The sequence below is a fragment of the Pseudonaja textilis genome, chromosome 3 (assembly GCF_049901715.1).
Source record: "Pseudonaja textilis isolate UNSWEBS1 chromosome 3, rPseTex1.2, whole genome shotgun sequence".
Classification (NCBI taxonomy): domain Eukaryota; kingdom Metazoa; phylum Chordata; class Lepidosauria; order Squamata; family Elapidae; genus Pseudonaja; species Pseudonaja textilis.
In genome coordinates this window covers 33,198,051-33,224,493 of record NC_141992.1, presented here as the reverse complement: position 1 = coordinate 33,224,493, position 26,443 = coordinate 33,198,051, and the positions used below count along the sequence as shown (strand labels likewise).

General features: G+C 35.0%; 1 protein-coding gene across 2 annotated transcripts in view; it reads left to right on the top strand.

Annotated features, from left to right (window-relative positions):
- ACSS2 (acyl-CoA synthetase short chain family member 2) overlaps positions 1-26,443 on the top strand; it is a 53,386-nt gene that overhangs the window by 11,157 nt on the left and 15,786 nt on the right. The window contains exons 3-8 of one of the 2 annotated variants that reach the window (XM_026697660.2): positions 10,191-10,282; positions 15,843-15,946; positions 16,937-17,009; positions 18,876-18,951; positions 19,741-19,855; positions 24,212-24,250. In XM_026697660.2, coding sequence (XP_026553445.1) covers positions 10,191-10,282; positions 15,843-15,946; positions 16,937-17,009; positions 18,876-18,951; positions 19,741-19,855; positions 24,212-24,250 — 499 coding nt within the window. The remainder of the gene's footprint in view (positions 1-10,190; positions 10,283-15,842; positions 15,947-16,936; positions 17,010-18,875; positions 18,952-19,740; positions 19,856-24,211; positions 24,251-26,443) is intronic. The other variant, XM_026697662.2, reaches the window with a different exon arrangement.

Genomic DNA, 26,443 nt, shown 5'->3' with positions numbered 1-26,443 from the left:
GTATAGGAATGGAACACTATTATCTGCTGCATGCTTGGGCTGTAGTTTGCTTCAGATTCAAAGTCAGAAAGATGCGTTAGCATCCCAGTCTTGAAACTCCTTAAAGCAAAATTGCTTTAAACTCTTTAAGCTAAACAAATCCTTTAAGGAAGTCAAAAAATACATACTGGTATATTTTTTTCCTGCAAAAAAGATGACACAGTTACTGCATTTGGATGGTGTACATTCAAAACTAAAAGTGGTAGTGCTCAAGAATGTTACATATTTTTCAAATATGTAAAACCACATTCTTGGTAAGACCACAGTTTGGAATACTGCATCCAGTTTTGGTCACCACATTACAAAAAAAAATGTTGAGACTTTGGGAAAAGTGCAAAGAAGAGCAACTAAGATGATTAAAGGCTTGAAGACTGGAACATATGAAGAACGGTTGGAGGATTTGGGTTTAGCTCATCTAGAGAAAAAGACTAGCGAGGACATGATAGTAGCATTCCAGTATTTGAGCGGCTGCCTCAAAAAAGCGGGAGTGGCGGGTCAATTTATTTTCCAAATCACCAGAAGGAAAGACAAGAAACGATGGAAACTAATCAAGGAGAGAAGCGATCTAGAACGAAGGAGAAATTTCCTAACAGTGAGAACAACTAACCAGTGGGACAGCTTGCCTTCAGACATTGTGGGTGCTTCGTCACTGGAGGTTTTTAAGAAGAGACTGGACAGCCACTTGTCTGAAATGGTATAGGATCTCCTGCTTGAGCAGGGGCTGGACTAGAAGACCTCCAAGGTCCCTTCCAGCTCTATTCTGATTCTTATTCTGAAATGTTCTTGGGATTGTCTCTTCAAGCTATGTTGAAAGAATCTGAATCTTACCTAAAAGTATTAAAAGTAGGAGCATGTGGTAGGTTTTTCAAAGATTATATAAATCCCATCTTATTTTTAAAATTTAGAATATGAAAGAAAGCAGGCTCATAATGCTACTTTAAAGGAATACTTTTCAGAGGAGATATATTGATATCAAACTATCACTGTCACAGCTGCTTTTTGTTACAACTGCTTTTTTTATTAATCAGTACATTCAGCACCTTGTGACTGGGCATAGAAAAGCTTTCTTAAATGAGCAAACACAAAGTTTACATCATAACTCTAGGATTTAAGTTCAAGTTGTTCTAGATTGGGTGTGAGAAAGTGATGGATCTTTGAACTATTGAACTGCTGTTCACAATTGCTAATAAATAAACTCAACTGTGAGAATTGCTACTCAGCAACACTATATCAACCCCAGAATATATGCTAGGCCAAAAAATCAACTCCACAAGAAGACTTAAACTATTTTTATTAAAATTGGCTATAATATGGAATTTGCCAATCTGACTGTGATTTATCTCCTCCCCCTTTATACTTCTGAGAATTAGGGAGGTGGCTTTCTAAGAGATGTTTACATACCTTTAGCATGACTTGAGCTTAGGCCATGTTTTTCACCTTGTTGCTTTGATAACAAATTCTGCTTATCTGTGCCAAGGTTTTCTTCTTTACTCTCTACATACCTGGAGGATCAGAAATGGTTTTCTTTCATGGTAGAGGAACTCTTAGGAAGAATTTCCTTGTCCATGTAATGACTATCAGCAATTCTACTGGCAAGATGTCATATCTTTCTATAGTTAACAAGAGACATCCTCAGGAAAACCACTTTCTTATTTTCAGGGAACTTAATTGACAGTGCATCTTGCTTGCTTAAGCTATTTTGAAATAAATTTGGAATTGCATAAGAATGAGTTTAACCCTTAGATAACTCACATTACTCATATCTAAATCTGCATAGGAAAGATTCTTAGTGTGATAATACTAGGTAGGTATTACTAATAGTAACACACGCCAAAACATAAATTGCAGAAAAAATAGAGGACGTCTTCCTCAATTATACAGTAAAGATCAATAATATATCAATTAGCTAAATAATACTTTTTATTATAAATATATATATAATTAAAGTTACTTTTTGCTATATGGTTGTGATTGTGGAGAGGGGAGACTTACACCTTTCCAAATGCTGGTGGACTGCAGCTCCCACATTCTTTATTGTTAGGCATAATTGCTGAACTATAACCCTGACAGTAGCTGAATAACCATAGTTTTTCCACCTCAGATTTAGACAGCATGCTTTTTTGTGAATTGTTTGTCTACCATGAAAAGTACATTCAAAATTCCATATGATAAATAATATTTCAAAATCAACATGTAGGTTGCATGAGGAAATTGAAGAATAGGATTTGGTGGCCTGGATGAGAATGGAAAGAGATCATGTCTATGCTTGTATCCTAGTTTAATTTCAGAAAATACCGCATGCACATGGTCATTGTTTAAGACAGCATTATGGTGATATATAAATTTATGCCTGTGCTATACAGCAATTAATGAGATTTTGTAATATACAAGTGGGGCCTGTGAATATTCCCAATTCTCTTAATGATCTTATGTGCATTTTTGAAGAGAAACTAAAAGAAATATAGAAAAAGCCTTTAGTTCTCTTTCAGTGATCAAATCAAATTTATGTTGCAGATAATACTTGGATTGCAAATTAATGAAAGGGAGGGAACTATAATTTGCTTAAAAGCTTTAGGCAGCCTTTCCTGCCTGTAAGCTGTTCCATTAATCCAGAATTGTTTTTAATTAAGCTAACTGTGCAGGACTAATAGTGATGTCCTAAATCTTGATGTACAAAATGGATATTCATGCACATAGAGAAACAGTATCTGCTTGAAATTCCATTTTGATGATATTGTACAACATGGTAAAGTGTTGCTGAGAAATGGCAACATCAGTAGGCCATTGAAAATACCGATAAAGGCTGTATAAAAACTTGATTGACTTTGTAGACTTTGTACTTAACAAAATAACAGAATTACAGAGTTGGAAGAGATCTTGGAGATCTTCTAGTCCAATCCCCTGCTCAAGTAGTAGACCCTATGCCATTTCAGTTAAGTAGCTGTCCGGTCTCTTCTTAAAGGCCTCCAGTGTTATCCATAAGTACTTCGCCTTTATCAGTAACATGGACCTACATATCTGTGACACAGCCATAGGCACACAAATGTTCCTCAATATCATAAGAATGCTTTCTTAACTCTTACCCTCTGAAATTCCTTTACTTGAGATTTAATTTAAGATTCCATCATGACTTAAACACCTTCCATCTACCATCGACTTCAGCCTAGACCTATCTACAAAACAAATCTACTTTTTTAATATTATTGTAGAACTACATAGTGGAAATGCAAACCTCACATTATACAGGAAATTCATTGATTGCCATGCATAACAACATGCTTCCAGCTTTCACCCAAAACATACCACCAAACCTATAGTCGGACTACCAATTGTTAACTGATGAGATGTAATCTGTCCCCCATGTGATCTGCATCTACATAACGAAACTGTCTTCCTCTTCCACCTAGTTTAAAGCCTATGCCAACCTAGTCATGCTATGATCCAATGAAGGAAACTGCAAAGCGAATTTGTTGGTTGAAAATAGTGCTATCAATCCCCTGAGTTGTACCAGAGCTTCCTCTTTGATGTGTGTATTTATGAATATTTGTGCAAGGCTATCCTTTTGACACAATGTGACAAATCATTTTTAACATTAAAGCATGCACTCTCTTGATTTTGGCAATAGATGTAAGTGCAAGTGAAGAACCTAGAGTATTTTAGCTCTTGGTATATTCACAGAAAATTCGAAAGATAGGACATGTTTTATATCTTTAGAAATTATGACATTTTCTTATCAGTCCTTAATACTTTTATGTTAATATCTATGTAAAACTGCTCTGAAAGAGTTATATAGCACTTTTGAATTAGAGAGCACACTCCAGAAAAGCTGTATCTGGTGATAATGGGTACTACTGTGGTTCACCACCCTCTGCAGGTGGCAGCATGTAGGCAATATGGCCAACTTCAGAAGGTAAAGGGCAATATTTCCATTGGGACTATCTGGGAAATCCAGGGTAGTTGGCTAGTTGGAAATTGGAAAAAAGAATCTTGGAGAAGGGCAGTGGCAAATCACATTTATAACAAGAAAATGGAATGGATGTAGTCAGCAGGTATCAAGCTCTGCTTGAGGGTGGCTTTATTTTTTTTTACCACTAACTGTCTTATAACCTGTCGAAATGGAATAAATTATTATTATTTAAATTTGCTTATGCCCATCTTGCCACAAGGCAACTGAAATGGAAGATAGATTTCTGGTTATTATAAGAATTAGTGGGGAAATGGGCAGTCATATAAAAGAGCTTTAAAAAACAACATATAGGTTGCCTTGAACTGAATTTTGAAGACAACTGTTCAATAATATGAACCAACCACATACATGTAGTTCTTGACCTACAAACATTCGTTTAGTGACCAAAGTTACACCAGTACTGAAAAGAGTGACTTACAACTGTTTTTCACACTTACAACCTTTGCAATATCCCCATGGTCATATAATCAAAATTCAGACACTTTGCAACTGGCATGTATTTATGACAGTTGCAATGTCCTGGGGTCATGTGATCAACTTTTGTGACTTTCTGACAAGCAAAGTCAATGGGGGAATCCAGATGCACCTGATAACCATATTACTAACTTATAACTACAGTGATTCACTAACAATTGTGACAAGGTCGTAAAATGGGACAAAACTCACTTAAAAACTGTCTTATTTAACAATGGAAATGTTGGGCTAAATTGTGGTCATAAGTGGAGGACTACCTCTAGATTTCCTTACTTGCTACAAAACATTTTTGTCAGCAATGTACATTGAAACTGGCAATCTTGTGTGATGCTTTCTGATCAATGTTGAATGGTAGGGAAATTGACTTTTCAACATACGTTTCCAGTGTGTTCAAATTACATAATTCTATATTCAATAGTCATGCACTTATAACACTTTAAGACTTGACTTTAAGAAGTAAGTACATGAACTTTATTTAAGTAATAAATTTAGGTAAATAGATATGTTCATATATTTGCTTAATATGTCTGTATAGGAGAGTAAATCCATATACCAGGTGGATATAATGAAATAGCCATCTAATGACGTGCAAATTTAACAGCAATAAAGTTTATAGCTACCCGGAGATCAAAAACAGGTTTTTCTTCTACAATTGGGAAGAACTTTATTCTAAAGAAAAATTGTAAATTTCTCTTTTGTCTGATAAAAAATGATTGCCTATTGCATGTTGTTGCCTTTTAAACCGAGCTAAATTTCTACTAAATATTATTGGGTTCATTCTAAAGAAGCATGTAACTCTGGAAACTGAAAGCATACCAGAGGTGGTATTCTTCAGGTTCTGACCAGAACCGGTAGTGGAAATTTTGAGTAGTTTGGAGAACTGGCAAATACCATCTCTGACTGGCCCCACCTCCATCTATTCTCTGCCTCCTGAGTCCCAGCTGATCGGCTGGGTCTTCTTTTGTTGCCCTGCTCAGGAGAATAGAGCTGGAAAGCAGGTTAGTGAGGTGGGGAGGGAATGGGATTTTGTAGTAACCTTCCCCCAGAAGAAAGGAGGGAATGGAGATTTTACAGTATCCTTCCCCTACCATGCCCACCAAGCCACACCCACCAAGCCACCAAGCCACCAAGCCAGTCCCACAAGCCACCCCCACAGAACCAGTAGTAAAAAAATTTGAATCCCACCACTGAAGGATACATATTTATTAATATTCCATTTTTTTCATTATAGAAATTGAACTGGGTTCTGAACCTTAGTTTAACACTGAGCAAAATAGTTTTCTGCAACCCATCAGAAAATTGGTGCAGCAAGGACTTGAAGAATTTTATATTTAATATTTTTAGTAGAGCTCTGTAGTGGAAAAATGGGCAGCAGTTTGTAGGCATTTACAGTATGTTCTTAACTCTTGGGAAAGATGGAAATTTCTGCCAATGAGAAAATATGTTCCCTAGGTAAAAGTAAAATCTGCTTCAAATTTCATTTTTGATGAAATATCCACATGCCATTTCCTTCTTTTTGGAATGTTTTATCAGTTTTCCAGCCTAGCTGAGAACTTAGAATTTGTTGATGGTCTCCTGTCCAAATACTAATCCTATCCAAGTGCTGCAGGTCTATCAGTCAAACAATGCCATCTATCAGGACTCTGGAAACATGTTTCTCTATAGTAGCACCTGCTCCCTGGAACGAGATTCTCCTTGAGATTCGAATAGCTCCCACCATACTGGTATTGAGAAAGACCCTGAAGATGTGGCCATGTTATACTCTGTTTCTAAGTATTGCCACCCCCACTATCCATACTTTTTTGTCTTTCTTAGTGACAGTTAAGTCTGGGGTGTTATGTGGCAGTTGCTTGTCTGTCTGAATTCTAAAGTTCTAGAGTAGTTTGGTTTCTTCATTTTTTAATGACTTTCTCTATTTTATGGTCCCACCAGTTCTTGCTTGCAAACAAATGATATTTCTTGCAGATCTTCCATTGCACCATTGTTGCTACTTGTCACATTGTTATTTGTAGTCAGTCCTTGCAGTCTTATTGCAGCATCTATCCAGGTTTATTATTATTGACCACATTTGATCCTGTCTAGTTTCTAAGGTGCAGCCAAACTGTACAAGTTCTAGTTCTGAGAATACCTGATTGCAGTTCTAAAGAGTACATAACAGAAAGAAGTACGGAAAGTAACCAATCTTGTTCATGGAATATGTTGAAAACTTCTTACAAAAGATTTTTGGAGTCAAATGCCCTTTCAACATCTCTAACATCATTGGTGAAACTGTTTTAAAGCAAAAATATTGCCATTCACATTTAATCATGTCCAGAATTACAAATTAGTATTTAAATTTATTAGCCACCCAGCTATACAGTAGTGGATTTTGAATGGTTGATGAATGTGTTTTTGTATTTATAGGTCCAAACATGAGAAAGAACACATATTTTTGTAAACCCATTCTATTGTATTTATAAGCAAACTCTCCCTCTTTATATATTGATACTACAATATCTATGATATCTTGTTAATATGAACTTGCAGTGGCTGCTTTTATTTTATTTTTATTTTATTTTTTGGTCTTCAGATTACTTTGGCTATCTGTTGAAGAATGGTGGGATCAATTTTTCATGGTCTGTCTTCAGTACTGAACTTGTCTTGTGTTTTATATCTGTTACTTTAGCTTTAGGTAAATAAATGGATATGAACTTGCTAATATTGTACTGTGTAGGAGATCAGAAGTGAAGGCCCAACCATTCTAGAATATTCCAATTGCCTTAATAGCTGTTATTGGGGATCATCAGGCTTTCAAAATGCAATTATTATCCTTTGTCCATCTTGCCAACAAAGAATGTAGTAACCTCCAATTACTGTGTGGTAAAGAGTCAGATTTGTCATATCGTGTTCTGATTATTGTGCCAATATCTTTCCCAACAGATGAAAGGTTGTTGGCTTCTAATAAATGATAGTTAAGTTAATTTTACATTTTACAAGTTGACTACCTCTGGTCACCTCATAAAACTAAATCAATGATTCTGTTTAAATGAAAAAAAATTGCATTATTTAGATTTGGGCTTTATTCAGAGGTTTTTTTTTCTTGTTCAGATTTATTTTGTGAATTTCACATTTGAAAGACTATGACTTTAATTTATGCCAGCGTTAAGGGAACAGTTTGTATCATTGTAATTTTGACATGCCCTTCAGTATCCTTGATAATTTATATCATGTGCCAAGTCTTTATCTGTAGGCAAGAAAGAATGAATACCTTTTTCCTTTTTTAATTTAATTTAATTGTTTTATCATAAAAAATAAAAAACAATAAAACAAAGGGTGAATATCTTTTTCAATTACATTCTACACTGCCCATATTATGCAAAATGATTTTAGTGTTTTCAAATGAAGGTAAACTGTTGAAATGTTATACAGTTATAAATCTCTTGACAAAAAAAATCTGTGGACAATCATTTTGAGCCAGTGTCGATTAGGTTGGAATTTGTATCGATTTTTAAGTATTTGTGGAGAGGCCTTTGTAGAAATGGATTTAAGCACTGAAATTATGGAACATATGTTGCTATTGTGTAAGTTTATTATCTGTTGCAACATACATATATATTTTTATTAGTAAATTTGGTTTGGAAATGGGAAAGCTGTGAAAGGAAATTGAAAGATAACATGGCATCGTTTTATAGAGTGAAGGTATGTCATATTATTGTGTGAGTAGATCATATTGGTTTCATCTAGTTTAACTTTGTTTAGCCAATAGCACATTTCCCCCCTACCTGATGGACAAAATCCATGATCCTTCTTCAGCTTGAACTGCAGGCAAGAAAGTTTGTGTTAATTGTTGATCTTTAACTGGTGTTATCAAGCCTTCTAAAAGAAGCTAAATTTTCCTTCCTTACCTTTTGGGTGTTCTTTTCTTGCCTCAGATGTGTCCCAAAGGTGCTTTTTCAGGAGGCAGCTGGACTTTCTTTTTTTTTTCTTTGAATACAATTTGATTCTCATCCAAGAAGCTTCTTCACCTCTGATAGGATAGTGGGGAATGGAAGGAGCTGAAGAAGCTTCTGTCAGAGCAGAGGAAGCTTCTTGGATGAGAAGTGAATCATCTTCAAAGAAAAAACAAAGTCCAGTTGCCTCCTGAAAAAGCACCTTTGGGACAACCGTGATCTGAAGGACCGAGAATCTCTACATTCCCCTAGACATCTATATCTATCATTCCAAAGATGCTGCCTTGTCTGAACACTAATTTTCGAGCATTTGGGGCAGAAACTTTACCATTAATTAAGCAGCATTTTGTTATCATGTAGCATTTTGTTATGCTTGAAGTATGTGGCTTTTATGTTGCCCTTTTGTTACATTCGGTTTGGAGTATGGTATTAAAAAAATACATTTTTCTGACCAAACCTCCATGACTGCTCTGCCTCCTCCAGCTGTTTTTTGTTTCTGTTAAGAATTCTAGGAACATAAATACCTAATGCAGACAGGACATTAGCAGTTGATGAAGGGGTTTGACTTGGTAAAGAGTTAATGAGTGATACTATGATTACACATAATATTTAGTAAATGGAATAGTGTAAAAACATTAAATTTATGCATTAGCAATCTGGCTGCATTCCAACATTTTGCCAGTTGGCATGATCTTAGCTGTATCTGCAAAGCAGAAATATATGCCAGTTTTAATTACTGACTGATTGCTGATCCCTCTCTTCAGCACTTCATAAGAGTCTGCATCCTTGCTCAAGTAACTATGGCCATATTTGTTATTTTACGAGCACTTGAAATTTAGACTGAGCATGGGTAGAAAGCTAAATGTCATCTTTTATATAAATTTATAAAAATCACAAAGGTTCATACTGTTTGTCACCTGCATGTGGGCAATCTGGAACGAAAGAATTGTGCTTGGCTGATAAATATTTTCTGCTATTCATCTAGAAAACAATGCTACTTTTCCACAGAAGAACAGCAGAAATTGTTTGGAAGGATAAGCCAACATCTGCTACTATATAGGGCAGAATTATGCCTTTCCTATCTGATTTAAGGTGCTAGCTTCCTATTCCCAAATTAGGGCCAAATACCTTTACACAAAATAGCAAATTAATCTTTTCACGCATTCTTATAGGACTGTTGGTTTCCTTAACAAATGTGCTTGCAATTCTGTGCATGGTTTGGTTTCCTAGGATTCCAGGTAAATATGTATAGGATTACATGTATTCAGATTCAAATTGGTGTAATGTTAAAATATTCCTAGTCCTTTATCCAGACATATATGTCATCAGTACCAACACATTCTTTGCACAAACTTGGAACATAAAAAGAAAGGGAAAAAAGACAAAGAAAATTATCCTAAATATTTGATTTCTCATATTTAGAAATTTGCTATTTGAAATCAGTGAACTAATATTTTGATAAAGGGCAACCAGTCAAAAGCAGTAGCAGATCTTATACTATGTCAGTGCAAATACATACTTTGGAAATTGGAATGTATGGCTCCTAATTTATTGTTTTGAGGTCTCTTTCTATAGATAGGATTTGCTTTATGTACTTTTAACTGTATTTGAAAGCTGCATTTTTTTCCAAGGTGACATAAACTATTCACTCTCTATTTCCATATAAAGAACACCAATCTGCTTTAAGCGACTTTATTAGTTTTTGGTTACAGTAAAAAATGTGAAGTTTAAATTTGATATACATTTTTTTGCATTCATACATCTTTTTTCTTTTCTTATAGGGAAGGAAATGAACCAGGAGATTCCATGAAAATTACATACAGTGAATTGCTGAGCAAAGTTTGCCAATTTGCCAATGTTCTTCGGGAACAAGGTATCTGATGCTATAGGAATTCACGTGCTTTTTGTTGGAAGTTGCTCCGGGTCTTGACCAGAGTGATAGTCACTTGCTGTCCCAACTATGGATGATGTCCCTCCCAAACTATGAGGAGGGGACACAAGCTTTAAATAGCTATCATGATTTTTTGTTTATATGTTTCCCATAAATCAGAAAACAATTAAAATGTAACAATAAATTAAAGCAATATCATTAAAAAAAGCACCAGGGAGAATCAAGTCTATTAATCCAACATTCTTACAGGAATGACTTGAGAGAAGTGATAAGTCTTCAGTGCAACCAAAGATATAGACACCTCTCTGATTTTGGTGGGTTAGGAAGATTTCAGAGTACAGGTACCATCACAGAAAATGGTTGCCTGTGAAAAACATGCATGATGACACAATGTCAGCTTTGGCACACACACACACACAAAACTAATCCTTTCCTGGTAATCTTAGTGAATAAAGAAGTGAAGACAATCTCTTAGGTACCTTGAACCCATGTTCTTGTCCACATTTTCAGACCTAGTAAACTGAGAATTACCCCTTGAATTGTGTCCTCAAAATGTCTCACGAATTTGTCACAGCAGGCCTCCAAGGGCTTTAAGGTAAAATTTTCCAGAGCAAACGATAGTATTGTAAGTTCTTAACTGTCTTGAAAACAGTTTGTGAACTAATGTGTATTGTGTCAGCATGTGCTGGACCTTACACCATTTGCACTCTATTAATCTCCTGACCGGTTTCATCATCCAGAACTCTCCATAAAGCCAGGAAGAAAGCCTGATTTCACAACGGTGATTAGGAGACTTAAGTATAATCATGTCAGTGGCCAGTTTAGCTTCTTTCCATAGAGGAGCTTTGATTGGATCAATGGTTATGGATTCTCTGGTGCATTTTTCTAGCTCATTTGAAGAACTCATCATATTCTATACATTTTAGGAGAGAACTTTTTTTAGGTCCCTCACATGTACAAGAGAGAGGTGATGATAAAAGTTTAACAAGTGATATTTTGACCAGTAGAGCAGAGTGACCACAATATCTAGGCTATCATCGTCCTCATGATGCAAAGCAAAAATTAAATTGAGAGTATGCGCTGGCCTCAGTTGTTATTTGTTTCTGATTTAAGATCGATTATCATGGAGGCTATGAAATCCCAGACTTGTTTTACTAGAGTGGCAACAGTTTCAATGTTGAAATCCCAAGACCAGAGTTCTGGAGTTTTCCAATACCATTTAGAGGCCATCTCAGAGGGTCCAGGATAGCAATGTGGGTGATATATCAAACAGCATTTTCATCTGTCGTGTTAATTTAACACTAGTAAAAGCCCCTCTGCTCTAGTTTGGAGAGAAGCAGTTGGTATTCTTATCTTCTGGATTAATATTACAGTGAAAAAGCTGGCTCCATTAGGGACAGTTTAGTGTAAAATCTATGTCAACCAGATTATCTACCACAGTCTAGCATTCAGCAGGAGGTCAGATTAGATGACTGCTGAGATTCACTGCAATTCCATTATTTTACATGTTAGAGTCAGTTCCCTCATCCACAATGAAATTATTGTGAACTTGTGCCCTCAGAATTAACAATATTATCTAGGAAGAAAAATCAGAAAATGTGCCACTAGGTTCCTGATCATATGAGAATAGACTAAAGGAGATTATGTACCATAGTTGTCTATGTTGTCTGGCCCTTAAATGTTATCTTCTATTCCTCACCATCCATAACTGATGATCATCTGAATTTGAATTGTATTTAACTTATACTCTAGAAGGTGATTTTGTAGGTGTACTGGAAATGTCCTATGTTTAACAATCCAGATCATAATTTTTATTATGATGCTTAGCCTTATTTTAATGGTTTTACGGCCATAATTAAGTCAGTAATTTTTATAACCATCAGTAGCTCTTTAAATAGCCAGATTTATGCTCTGCTTCTGGTATATTGTTAAGGTACAAAAAGTTTAGTATTAACTTCAACTTTGCCACATTGTCTCAATTCTTTAAATCAGTAAGGTTATAGCAGGCCTGTGGATCTTTATAGAATGTTCTACTCCTGAGATCAGCTGGTTCCCTGCATGCTCTTAATAAATTTATGCCATGAACAATTTCCTGTATTTGTTGAGGCTCTCCATTCCTGGTGTTTATCTTGAAACATTTAAGAACCAGGAGTGTAATTTTGATAGCAGTGTTTGAAGGGAAAATACCTGAATAGGGCTTCTTGTTACCCCTCTCTTCTAATTTTGTACGCGTGTATATTTTGTATGTTTGTACACATTTTATAAATTGGAGTGTCTTCCCCTTCTGAGGTAATATCACAGCTTATATGAAAACATTATACATGTTGATAACTTTCCACCCTAAATGAAGCATACAATTTCTCAAGTATAGTCCTAACCAGTTGTACAAAAGCACTCCTTAGTAATAGAATAGAAATATACTGATGAGTAAGGCAGTATGCATGAAGGCAGTAACTGTGTTTGAAATTATTACTGTCACCTGTTGTCTGCTTGATATCTGGCACAGAGCTAGGGAATATATGAATATGTTTGTAGCCCAAATAATAATTTTTCAAAATGCAGGTAATTATAGGAATATTAGTAGTTACACTGATACATGTAATGATTATAAAATAAAATTCTGTAGCATAAAATTTTAAAATTTTAGATTTGATCCTCATTTATTCTCTCAGAATGATCAGACTGATATTCCTCTTTCATGTTGGTAACTTATTGTTATATTCATTTCACATTCTTTCAACATTCATTGATTCTTGATTCTGCCTATTTTTGTTTTATCCCATAAACTTCTGGTTTCTCCTTGAATTACTCAGCTCTCACTTTCATATAACATAGTAGGCAGAAATACACTCATCACAATTTTACTTCTTTCAGCGTTCATTCCTCACAGACCATTTTACTATCCATTACTGTCAGCATTTGCATATCAACATTTCTCTATCTTCAATAAATTGTTTGTGAAAGCAGACACTTTCATCTACTTGCTCTGTTTTTTCCATTTATGTAAAATATACAATGTTTTACTCCATTTTCCTTTTCAAACACAATTAACTTGGCTTTGACATATCAGTTTTCAGAGCCATACTTCTTATTGCATCATACGACCTAACATTCATTGCATACAAAAATACAAGTACATTCATTTCTCCAAGCGACACATCTCTCATATTACCATAAACATGTCTTACACATTTGTCCATAAATCTGATCCTTGTCCTAAATAGTAAGATTAAGGTTAATCGTTCACTAATAATCCATATTATTTCCACTTTAGTCTACCTGCATCATACATAGGTTCTGCTGTATTCCAACCCCATACCTGCACAAAACATTCCATAAATCAAATATATTTTCTTTATCATTCACTTTCTTTAAATCAATATATGTACAATAAACTGCCTCATTTATTTCTCAATGACATGTTGAAAAGCAAAGTTCAAAAGCTAATCTACAAACCCCAGGCTTAGTATAAAGCCACAATCTCTTCCTGAGTTTCATTCATTATCATCTTTCAGGCAGAATTCTGCCAACGATTTCTGTAGCCCAGCATTTTTCAATATTCTCACAGCAATTACAATTTTGATTTTGTCATTTTTTTTCTTGGCAGTAATATTGATAGCATTAGTTTCAATTTCACTGACATATTATATGGCATATAAGCGCTGTTTGACCAGAGTCTACAGCCAGGAATGCTACATATCCTCTCCATGACTAATTTTCTTTGTTGTCTTCTGGGAGGAGGCTTTATGATATCCAAAGCAGAACAACTAGATTCTGTAATAGCTTTGTATCATATAATATCAACCTTGTTAACTCTCAAGACTCTTTTTTCTATTATGTATTCAAAGTGGACTGTTTTGTGGGTGTGTGTGAATATGCATTTACGTATGTATAGCATATGTACATATGTATGGGTATGGATATATATATATATATATATATATATATATATATATATATATACAACACACACACACACACACACACACACACACACACACACACACACACACAAACACACACACACACACACACATATATAGTATTCAGCTTTGTTCGGGTATTTTTCCCACGTCATTATAGTTGTGCTTTTAAAGTTATAGCAACGTTTCGGCAGAATCTCATCTGCCATCATCAGGCTTCTGTATTGTGTTCGTCTGTGAGTCAGACTTTCACAGTCATTTCAGTTTTAAATTTGGGGCTAGCCTACTGCTGTGCCAAAATGGTTTTTTCTTCATCCTGATTGGTTGGGAGTCTTGGTCTGTGTTTATTGGTTTTGGAGTTTGCTGTGTTCTGCTTGATTGGTGTTTTTGATATCTTCTGTCTGTTTTGTGGCTTTTTTTGTCTTGATTGGCTGGTAACATTGTGTTTCCTGTATTGGAGGCTTTTAGTGCAGCTTGGCTCCAAGTAAATGGACGGCTATCATTTATTAGGAAGCTAGGTTTCATTTGGGTGCCTGGTTGGGGTGTGTTTGAGCTGGAGGTATCAGGGGGGATCTGTTTGTGCCCAGGTGTTTGCCTGGCTTGTGGTGTGGAGATTTCCAAACATACACATTTCCAAACCTTTCCTTCTAGACTTACACTGTTTGAATTTTATCCCAAATAATTTCATTATTTTATTTTTAATCCACTGGCCCTTTTCTTTGGCCCTTTTCATCTGTGTCCAGTTTTCAAAGTTTCTATCGCAATCATTCTGTGTTTTCTGTAATTCTGTAATCTTGATCTGTTTTATATTTTCTTTAACTACATTTGCTATATGCAATATATCTCTTTCCTATCATTTTTGGTACACTCATTGTTTTATGTGTGGTTTCTCTCATCTGCAGCTGCTTTTACTTCATCAATCCACCAAGTCTCTTTTTTCATTCTTTTATTGGCAAAATTCCACATTTCTCATACATATAATTCTTTTTATTCTGTTGAAAGCTGCTTTATTTACCCTCTTTATTTGCTTCTACTTTCCAGTCATTCTCTTGGAAAATTAATCTACCTTCAAATTCATTCAAGACTTGTATTTTAACTTTAACTGCAGTGTATATGCTTCTTCCACTTCCTTTTCTTTGATACCAGTTTTCTCAGTAATTTATAGAGCCAATTTGGCCTAGTGGTTAAGACATCAGGGAGACTGGGAGACTGTCAGTTTTAGTCCTGTTTTAGGCAAGAAAACCAGCTGGATAGTTTTGAACCAGTCACCCCGTCTCGCTTCAACCCATCTCACAAAGTTGTTGTGGGGAAATAATCTTGAGTTTTTTATAAAAACAATAAAAGCAAGGAATACATAAAACAATGACATCAGTTATGCATTTTAATTCCTTTTTGAAGGGTGTGTGTGTGTGTTGAACATTTCTTTATTTCATCTTGATGCTAGCTTAGATCAAATCAGAGCAAAGATGCCTTCTCTAACTCTGGGATCCTTAATTTAACCAGTGTCTATTTGGCCAAGAAGTTCATTTGATTTTTCAGGTATTGTTATAATGTTTTGTGTGGCTGACTGGAAAAAATGTTTTAGTTGGCTGATCTGAGATTTTTATTTTTCTTCACAGGCATAAAGAAAGGAGACAGAGTTTCCATCTACATGCCAATGATAATTGAGCTGGTGGTCGCTATGCTAGCTTGTGCCAGAATTGGAGCACTTCATTCTATTGTGGTAGGAATATTTATTCATCGAAAACATTTATTGGATTATAGCCTTGAAGGTTATGAGTTACTGATTGAAATTAGGATTATTGTGTGCGGTCTGCAAATCCAAATGAATAGCAAATTATACAAAAAATTCTTGCTGCCAACTAATGGTTGTCCGTATTTTGCGGATCAGGTACTGTACAATAACGCCTAATTGAAATGAACTATGATATAGCTAGCAATTTAAACTAAGCTAGTTTCCCCCCCCCCCTGTGATTTTGAATTACTTCCTTGAGTAGGTGAGTATGCCACTATGCCCTTTTTGACTAAGCAGATGCTGATTAATCACTTTGTTTTCCAAAGTGGACCTCAGGCTTAAATAATTTAATTTTAAAAAATATCCCTAAATTTTAAGGAGTTTAACCCAAAACATTGCATTATATAATTCAGCAGAATACTGACAAATTGCAGAGCATCAGTCCGTAGCACCATATTTATTTGCTGTGATGCCTTGCGTTAAAAGTTTGCAGTATTTGGACCTGAATTAGGCAAAGGTCTTCTAATCCAGCATGAGTGCTTTTACTGTACTTGTTGGCTTCTTCTGAAAGGAGCCATGCCTTTTTCTGGACTCATTCAGTAGCCAGCCAGGGATCTCCTTTTCTTAGTCCAAAAGGCATGGTGGAAGCACCATATTCTTAAACTTTCTTAACTCAACAGTGTGTTTATACATTAGGAAAAGGGCAGCAATTTTGATTAAGCTAGGTTTCAATGAAACACGTCTACAATTTGTGATTATAATTATCTGCAATGCCCTCTTCACTGATTGTAACAAAGATTTTCTTCTATGGAGTTTTGTATTGTGAAGTCGAGTTTTCAACTACCTTTTAACTAATTAGCTAAAAACATTTATATCTGCATTATTCCTACTCAGTCAGAAATACTGTTCAAAATAGTTCAATTTGGCATTGTTGTGGCTACTGCTGTTTGGTAGTTATATTTATAATTATGATTTCAGTTTGCAGGCTTTTCAGCAGAATCTCTTTGTGAGAGGATTCTCGATTCCAACTGCTCACTTCTCATAACTGCAGGTAAATAGCTTTTTGATAACCTGTAGGTTCTTTAGTATATAATCAGCATAACCTAACTGGGTTTATAATTAATGATAACTTTATACTCTTCATCATTGAAATAAAGGAAGGAGCTCATATTGACAGCGGCCAGAACAGCTTATGCACAAATGTGGAAAGAGCAGAGGATTCCAACTGAAGAGTTAATAGCAGACTGTGCTGAGATGGACATTCTCACACTTAAAATGAGAGAGAAAGAAGAATAAGAATACTACTCGATTTGGCATAGATGATACATGTGGCTAGAAAAAAAGAGAAGAATTAGAAAAGATGATTAAATAAGAATTCTCAAGAAAGTGGTACACAAGATATAATAGGATAGACAGAAGGATCAAAGCTGTATAATAATAAGTGTAATATATGTATTAAGACTAGGTATGAATAGATGTTAAAAGAATAAGACAATATTAAAGATGTATAATAATAACTGTAATATAAAGGCAATATGTATCGATGATTAATGATAAACAAGGATAATATAGACTGATAGGTACAAATAGATGTTAAAGTATAAGACAATATTATATGTGGATGTCAATGTTGTTGAAAAAGTAACTAAGATTTGTACTGGTGGAAAATAATAAAAATTTATTGGAAAAAAAAAGAAATAAAGGAAGGAGCTATTTCCAGGTTAAAATACGCAGGAATATGCTTGATCAATCTATTGTCAATATAACAGTGTTCTGGTAATATGGAATTATTAACATATTAATTCATAACCTTTGTTGCTATGATCTAATGTCCAAATTATTTATTAAAAAGAATTTAATTTTTTTAGCTGTCATAACGCAGGAAAATGCTCTAGTAAAAAAAATAGACCTTACTTTTGAAAAACCATGGCTTGCTCAATTAATGCTTTTTATTAGATGATCCTTCTCTAATAAAATAAATTGATTTCAGATTTGTAAGACTTACATTCATTTAACTGTTAAACCCATTATGTTGTACAAATGAAGGCATGTCCCAGGATAATGTTGCAGGATCCAATCTGAGTTGATCATGGGGATCAGAGATTTAGTCTTCTAAACTTTTGGACTTGTGCTGGAGCCCACCTTCAGGAAACATCTCTCTCTTTCCAGAATATATGTGCCGTTCTATTTGTAGTATTTAGGTGTTGCCCAGTTGTGTGTGCCTTTTAGTTGTTAATTGAAATGTTGATGGCCAGTTATTAAGTGTTGCTTGTTTCCTTGTGCTACAGCACAACACCCCAATTAACAACTAAGAGCCACACACAACCAGGCACCACATAAATACCATGCATACAACACCCCAATGTACACATTCTGGAGACAAGTTCCCTAGAGAGGTTCCCTAAGGATGGGCTCCAGCACAAATCCGAGAATTTAGAAGATTAAACCTCTGGTCCCATGATCAACTCAGAAGGGATCTTGCAACATTATATTTTAATGTGTAACGGAAAAAAAAAATCAGCTATTCAAGTCTTTCAAGTTATTAAAACTATTCAAGAGGCTTTTAAGACGAGATTGGACAGCCACTTGTCTGGAATGGTACCAGGTCTCCTGCTTGAGCAGGAGGTTGACTAGAAGACCTTCAAGGTCCATTCCAACTTCGTTATTCTGTTAAGTTCTGTTAATTCTGTCATGAAATAACAAGAACTAATACCAGAACTAAGGTATGACAAAGGCCATCCAGTTGTTCTGATTGTTCCCTAATCTAATGCTAATCCCTTGAATTTTGAAGAAATTGCTGTTGTTACTGCATTGTTCTCTCTTTCTTTTGCTTTAAACTACTCCTTTTTGATAGATAACCTTCAAGAGCCTGGCCTGTTCTGATGAGCCACTTTTAATGATTTACTTGTTGTTTTAGATGCCTTTTATAGAGGTGATAAGCTGATTAACTTGAAGCAGATAGCTGATGAAGCTTTACAGAAGTGTAAAGCTAAGTAAGTAAATTCAAAGATTCTTTTCGGTGAAGGGAATTTGTGATATATATTGTTTGCTTAGGAATAAGAAAAGCATGCACTGTAGCTTTAAAAATACCCTAGCATTCCAGACAGAAGATCAAGGAAGCAAGAATTGCACAAATTTCAGTAGGACAGTTTTAGTGCTAGCCTTGAGTAAATGCAAAATCTTGAAAACTTCTAAAAGAATTTCCAATCTCATTTATTGTGAGTTTATTAAGGAGAGTCTTTTGAAATGATTTGAATGCTTCTTCCAGGTTTCTTGGAATCTAAGTTGAATTAGCATTTATAAGAAGCTGCCCTACTTTCCCTTCAATTACCTTCTCAGCCTCTCCATAATTTCTTACATCATGTGTGAAGAAATATATGGACATATATGTATATGTAAAAATGTATTCCCAAAGTATTAGTTTGAAATGACAATAAAAGTCAGTCAAAATCTTATCATGTTACGGGTTGACTTCATAGGACAGCCATCCCAAACATGATTTGGAAGCTGTGAAAGGTCACTCAAGGGGACTAAGACCTTTTATTAAAATTCATTCATTCTGCCCTTTAATATGAGACTGGATACAATTTTAACCATGGTTAAAGTACCCGTATTTGGTAGTAGAACCACACTGTTCCTTTAAATATTACTATTTATTGTTGTTATCCATATAACTATCCTACCTGTTTAATTTAGTTTGCTTACTGAACTAAAATTTCAGGAATATTTAAGATTTTCTTGAAGTGATTCATGTTCATGAATTCATCTTTCTTCTATTTTAGGGGTAACCCCCTGGAAAGATGTATTGTGGTTAAGCATCTAGGAAGAGAAGAACTAGTTCAAGATGGGTCAAGCAGCAAGTCTCCACCTCTGAAAAGAATCTGTCAGAGTGTGCAAGTGAGTTATTGTGTAAATGTGGTGGATCTGTGGGGCTTGAGCAGGCATTTTTGTTGTAGAGAAAGAGAAAGAAAAGTGATTGCATATCCTAACTATCATGCTGGAGGGAGTTTAGATTTTTGCCCTGAGGTGGTGCTTCATTTATACTGGGCAATTCAGTATTGCAGGGATGGGAAGATAATCTTTCTGTTGCCAGTGGGATAATTTTATGATAATAAATGTGTTGTGCTGTTATTGATCACAGAAGACAAAATTTGTCTTTTCATTTTTATATAGTCTTGTCAAGGTAAGTAAATGTGATCTGTAACATACAACAAAAATGGTTAACATAAATTAAAGTTACATTTTGTTTCTCCCCTCCTCTTGTCTCCTCTCTGTCAAGTTCTGGAATTCTTTAAAATTCTGGAACTCTTTAAAATTAATTTATCACCATAACATATATAGAAAACCATGTTTACTAAAGATCTAAAAATATGTTACATTTATTTCCTATTTTTTGAAAACAGCAAGAATTCACCAACTTATTTGTATGATAAAATTAAGTCTGTGAATTTTCTGCCAGTGTTCTGTAGATCTAGACTGGGAGATGGGCTATTTTCATCAACCCACTTAGGCTTGCAGGAGGCAAGCTGTAATTACTAGTCTATTTGCTTGATTGCTTTTAGGGTATTTCCCTTTATAATCAAGGAAAGACATTTTTTCCAAATTTAAGGAAAAAGTTATAATTGTATGTGAATGGTAATTCAGATTCTCTTCTGTTTATGTTTGCACGGAATTTTTGTTACTGGTGGAAATAAGACATATTTTAAAACCAGCATCCAAAAATCCATTAAACCAAGCATTCCCCAGTCTAGTTCCCCAACTCCAAAAATTGCAATGCTGGCTAGGAACTCTGGGGCTAAAACTCCACCATATCTGTCAAATACATTAGTTAGTATAACCATTGACACAGTAATTTTTTATTTGTCTTCTTGATATCTTTGAGGACTTACCTCTGCTTGCTCTCAAACATACATCATATAAATATATTCTATATCCTCCTACAGACTAATCATTTTATCAGTCTACTACTGTTCCTGATCTTGTGTTGCCTTATTAATAAATAATAACTAGTTGCTCCTGTCACATCTCCAAAGTAATTAGTGTCTTATTTTAAACATGCAATTATGAACTTTTATATTTTAGTCACTCAGTTTAATGAGAAGTTTTGTTGTTGACTTTTACTTAGTTCTCACTAAACTAATAAGTATTTGGGTTGTTCTGTTTCACAATTCATTAGTGGTGAAGTAGATCACATAACTGAATATTCCTCAAACCTAAATGTTGATGTGGTAAAGAGGACTGTTTTATAAATGCAGGAATGGAAGATGTGAGCCCTTACTTTCAGATGGAAGTGTATTGGGTAGATATGGATGTACCATCTCACTGAATTTTTGCTGCTCATCAAATATAGTCTATTTTTAGCACATTACAAATCTCATATCCATTAATAGCAACATTATAGCAAGTGCTTGTCACTGGCTTTATCTCAACAGACTTCCAATGACATTTTACAGGGATTTGTAAATAGAAGAGACCAGGATTGGCAGCCAGGTGGGAAGTATGCATTTATTGACCATGCCAGACTAGCACCAATTTTTAAAGATCAGAACAGAAGAAACAGAAGAGGCATCCCTGAGCTTTGATTGTAAATTCTGATAGACACTATTGATAGAAATGTACATCTGCTATATTAAGTTCTTCAGATAAGCTGTTGGTCAGAATCTTTTGCCAATATCCTCTTCCTTACTGGGCAGGAGAGAAAATCTATCTGTGGTTAATAAATAAGCTGTTTCTCTGAACTCTTTTAAAATATTGCATATTTCTTATGTTAATGTATCTTTTGTTAACAGGAAAATTAAGGGACTGGTCACCTGGTGTCCTTAAGAATTCCTAAAATATTATTTTTTCACATAAAGCTTGCTTTTTAAAATTGAGCCATCAACATATCATGCAGTCTTAATTTTATATAATTCATTTTAAAAGGTAAAGGTAAAGTTTCCCTTTGCACGTATGTGCTAGTCATTTCCAGCTCATTTTGGGCACACTTTATTCCAGACTGTTAAGTTACCTGCATGTGCCAATATGATGGTGCTTAACTTCATTTGTAGCTATTGCATTGGTGTCTAGCCTAATTGGATGTCTTCCAGATGAATTGGACTAAATTTCCCATAAATTCTCATAATTTCCCATAATTCTTTCAAAAGTTATGAGAAACATTGTCTAGTGGATCAGGAGAATGGAGGAGAAGGCTGGGAAGTAGTGTATATCCAATAGATAAAGCCTTTGCCATTCTGTAGCCATGTTAACTCTTGTAGAATAGATTGTTGCATCAGTTCTTATGGTAAAAGCAAATGAAGAAATGTGAACTAGATTCAGATATTTGCTACCTATTTATTCAGGTAGTTCTAGTAAGAAGGAAGCCTAACTATAATTGCAGAATCACTTTCTAGTTTTGGTGTACATCAAAGAAAATATATCAAGATTCTAAAGTGATTTAGATTGTAAAATCCTACTGATTAGTATCACTTTATAATGCCTTGGTAAGATCACACTTGGAATACTGCAACCAGTTTTGGTCACCATGATAAAAAAGATGTTGAGACTCTAGAAAGAGTGCAGAGAAGAGCAACAAAGTTTATTTGGGAGCTGGAGGGTAAAACATGAAGAATGGTTGCAGAATTGGTTATGCTTAGCCTAGTGAAAAGAAGATGATGGGATAGCAGGGTGTCAATTTCTAAAGTACTACCACAAAGAAGAGGGGTCAACCTATTCTCCAAAGTATCTGAAGGCAAGACAAGAAACAATTGATGGAAACTTATCAAGGAGATGACCAATCTAGAAATAAGGAGAAAATTCCTGATAGTTAGAACAATTAATCAGTGGAACAGCTTGTCTTCAGAAGTTGTGGGTGCTCTTTCACTGGTGGTTTTTAAGAAGAGATTGGACAATCAGTTGTCTGAAATGGTATACAGCTCTTGCCTGAGCTTGCCTGAGTTGGACTAGAAGACCTCCCTTCCAACTTTGATACTCTGTTATTAGCAACTACTCTTTCCCTTAGAATGGTAAACTTTCCTTATTGTATTTATTGGAACATTGAGGTTCATCAAATTGATTAGGTAGGAAATAGTGAAATATGGGTATGTGTTTGCCTAGCACTTGCTTTCACTTCTCATACTAATCTCACTATCCTTTACACATGGTGATTCATAAAAAGTAATCTCTGCTGCATTAGTCTATGAAAAAATAATACCAACCACTGGATAATATTTTTATTTTAAAAAAGTAAAGTTTCCTTTAAGTTTAAGTCATGCTGACTATATAATTTCTTTAGCAAAAATATAATGGTGGGTTGCCATTACCTTATTCCAGGATTCATTTTACTTTCTTGTGCTAGCCTACAGCTCTGAGATTTCTTGGTGGTTTCCTATTTAAGTGCTAACCAGCTTACATTCTGGTCAACTCTTTCAAGATTAGCCAGGGTAGTATCTGCCAAAATGACAAAAAACTTCAACTCTTCCAACATTCTTCACCAAGAAGCTGTTAACAAAATCCAGGAGATAGAGAAGAAACAAGACAAATTACACCCCACCACTGTTAGCCAGGAATGTATGTCAAAATCATACATTTCATTTTTCCAAACTTTATAACTTTATTTCACATACTTGACTAAAAAAAAAGAGGGGAAGGAGAGGGAAAGCTTTATTGCTGCTGTCCAACAATTGGAAAATTATCTTCAAGAATCCACCAATCTCATGATTTGCTCCTGTTTTAGGTAAGATAATTTATCTGGTTTGGATTTAACCAAGAGCTACCAAACTATGGCAAAGTAATTGCCTTGGCATGACGACACATTAGTTGGCTGTTTGGCTTTGTTTGGAGAAAGGAATGGTGGGAAGTTTAATAGTTTAACTGATGGAACCTATAATATGCACCTTAAATAAATAGCAACGTTTCATGGATCTTTACATTCATTGCCAACTAGCAGTTTTGCTGTAATGTAGAAATTGCCATTTAGGAAAGGATGGGCTTTACACAAAGCACAGACTCTGAAGCAGTTACATGGAAAAGCCCTGCTTCCTATGGAGGGGAAATGCTTTTTGAAATGAAATTGGCTAAACAGATATTGATAGGTTATCAGATCCCTTGTATGCAATTTTCCTTTATGTTATTTTTTTTAAAAAGCACTTTATTCCGTGGTATTTAGTTTTCTAATTATACAACCCATCTTTGCTATCATAGCATTTACAGATAAGTGCCCAAGTTCAGTTTGACTGCTTCTCAAACAGTTATATCTTCTTTGTGAATTTTTGGCAGGAAAAAAAGACTGAGAGCTCAAAGAAAGTCCAGCCAAAGGTATTTACTGTGTGTAGCAGAAGTTTTTTTCATGGCATCCTTCTGCTCTGCTTACCACGTCCAGCACACCTCTTCTCTTGTCTGCTCTTTTGCTCTCTCACTGCAATGTGTGGCCTTTTAACATCATTCCAGCACCTGCATGTGTTGGGGGCGTCACTGTCACAATGGGTTGAAGAGAACTTGGAGGCACATTTCAACAGCTTGGGATTAGTGGGTAGGGAAAATTAGTGGGTGCTATAGTTTCAGTGCTATAGTTTTTTTAGCAATTGTTATTTTTTCTTAAAAGTGTAAATGGGATTTATTTTTGTATTGAGACCATGAGAGAATCTGTATCCTTAAAGGTTGAATGTTTCCTTGGAAATAAGTTCAGTTGCAACTGCCAACTCATTTCCTGGATTCAATTATATTAAGATTGTGCAGAATCATTTTATTGAGATGACCTCCATGACTCAGTTTTGCTTTCACAAACAGCATAAAAAACTGCACATTCCTGTTTGAAAGATGTTGAAAATCGGCCCTGAAATTCTTCATTGCATTGTTTTTCATTGCTGACTAGCAAAATTTAATTGAAGTACTAGTGTTGATGAGTTGTGTGAAAGATCATTTCACATTTGTTATCTGCTGTGAAAAAATGTTGTTTTCTAAAGAACAATTCTGGAAAATTAGCTCTGGGTCTGAATGATGGTAATAGTATTGCTAATGGAATTTATAATTACAGAGCTCTGTGATATCAATGCTAGTAAGTGAAGCAACTGGTTGATTACAAACAGATAACAGGCATAATTTATAGCCTAGGGTTTATGAATTACAGTCAATTTGCATTGATTATACTTCTGAAGATAATTGTTCTGAAACAGCCTTTAACCAAATTCCTTGAAATCTTCTATTTTTAGGTATGTGGCCTCTAAAATATTTTTAGAATATTTTCATATTCTTTGCAATCATTTTCAACAAATCATCAGGGTAGTTATAAAGTGCAGTGAGGTGGAGAGGGTGATAAAAATGAGAGAGGAAAGCTTTGAAGAAATTCAGCATTTTTGGAGAAGTTGATTATGGTATTCAGAAGAGATGAGAAAGTGGCAACATAATGGTCAAATCCACTGATTTGAAGAGTTGCCATATAGATAGTGGGGAGGGGGAAATAGAGGGAATCTATAATTTGAAAAACATAGGGATGCTTTGTAATAATGCATACATATCAAACAATTTTGTTTGGTATTAAAAAAGATTGAATGGTCCTATCTGGTGGGTTTTTCTACTGATAGATTGCCTGCATTAGGAGTTTAGATGAGCCAGATTATTTTTGAAGTACAGTATTTTCCAATGGTGTCTAGATTCTCACATTCCACTAAGCCATGGTTAGACTGACATAGTTTTGGCAGAGCATATTTGAGGAACTCAACCATTACAGTTTGCAAAGTGTGTTTTAGCAATGTGATGTGTCATTGTGGTTTGTATAAAGCCATAGTTAGAGAATACAATGGATTGATGAAATGGGTAAACTCAGACGTGATTATATTCTCAAGTAAGAAAAAGCATTTCCAATCATGGATTGCAAACTTACAAAAGAGGGTGGGAATATCTATGAGGAAGGGATAATGGTGGTGAATACAAAGTTTTCTCATTCTTTGGTAATAGTTAGCATCATGATATTGCTATAAAATGATTTGCTTTGATATTGGCAAACTATTTTTTTCAGGAATTCAGAATCTCTGAAATGACTTTTTGATCCCAATTTGAAGGTGCTGTGCAAACTATTTTTTAAGCCTGCTATTGGAAAGGGATTATTTGGTAGAATGGGATAATTCATAAAGAAATTGTACACGGAGTGAAAAAGCTACATTAGATTTATTAAATTGCTTCCTTTCTATCAGTAGTTTTACTCCTTCTTTCAGTAAATCTTAGGCTGTGTAAAGAAGGTGAAATTATTTTGCATAAGGATATTCAGTTTCTGGTAGTACAAATACTGATGCTGCTTATATACAATTTCCATGCCAGCCTTTATGAATAGCTAAGCTTTGTGTTTTTTGAGCTACCTGGATTACAATGTTCAAAGACCATTTTTTAAATTCAGTTGGAACTGGATACATAATCCTGTTTCCTTTTTACAAGACTACAATTTACTTTAATATTTTAAATTAACATAGCTGCTTTAAATAAAACCCAGCTTCAAACACAAAGCTGGCTGGAATA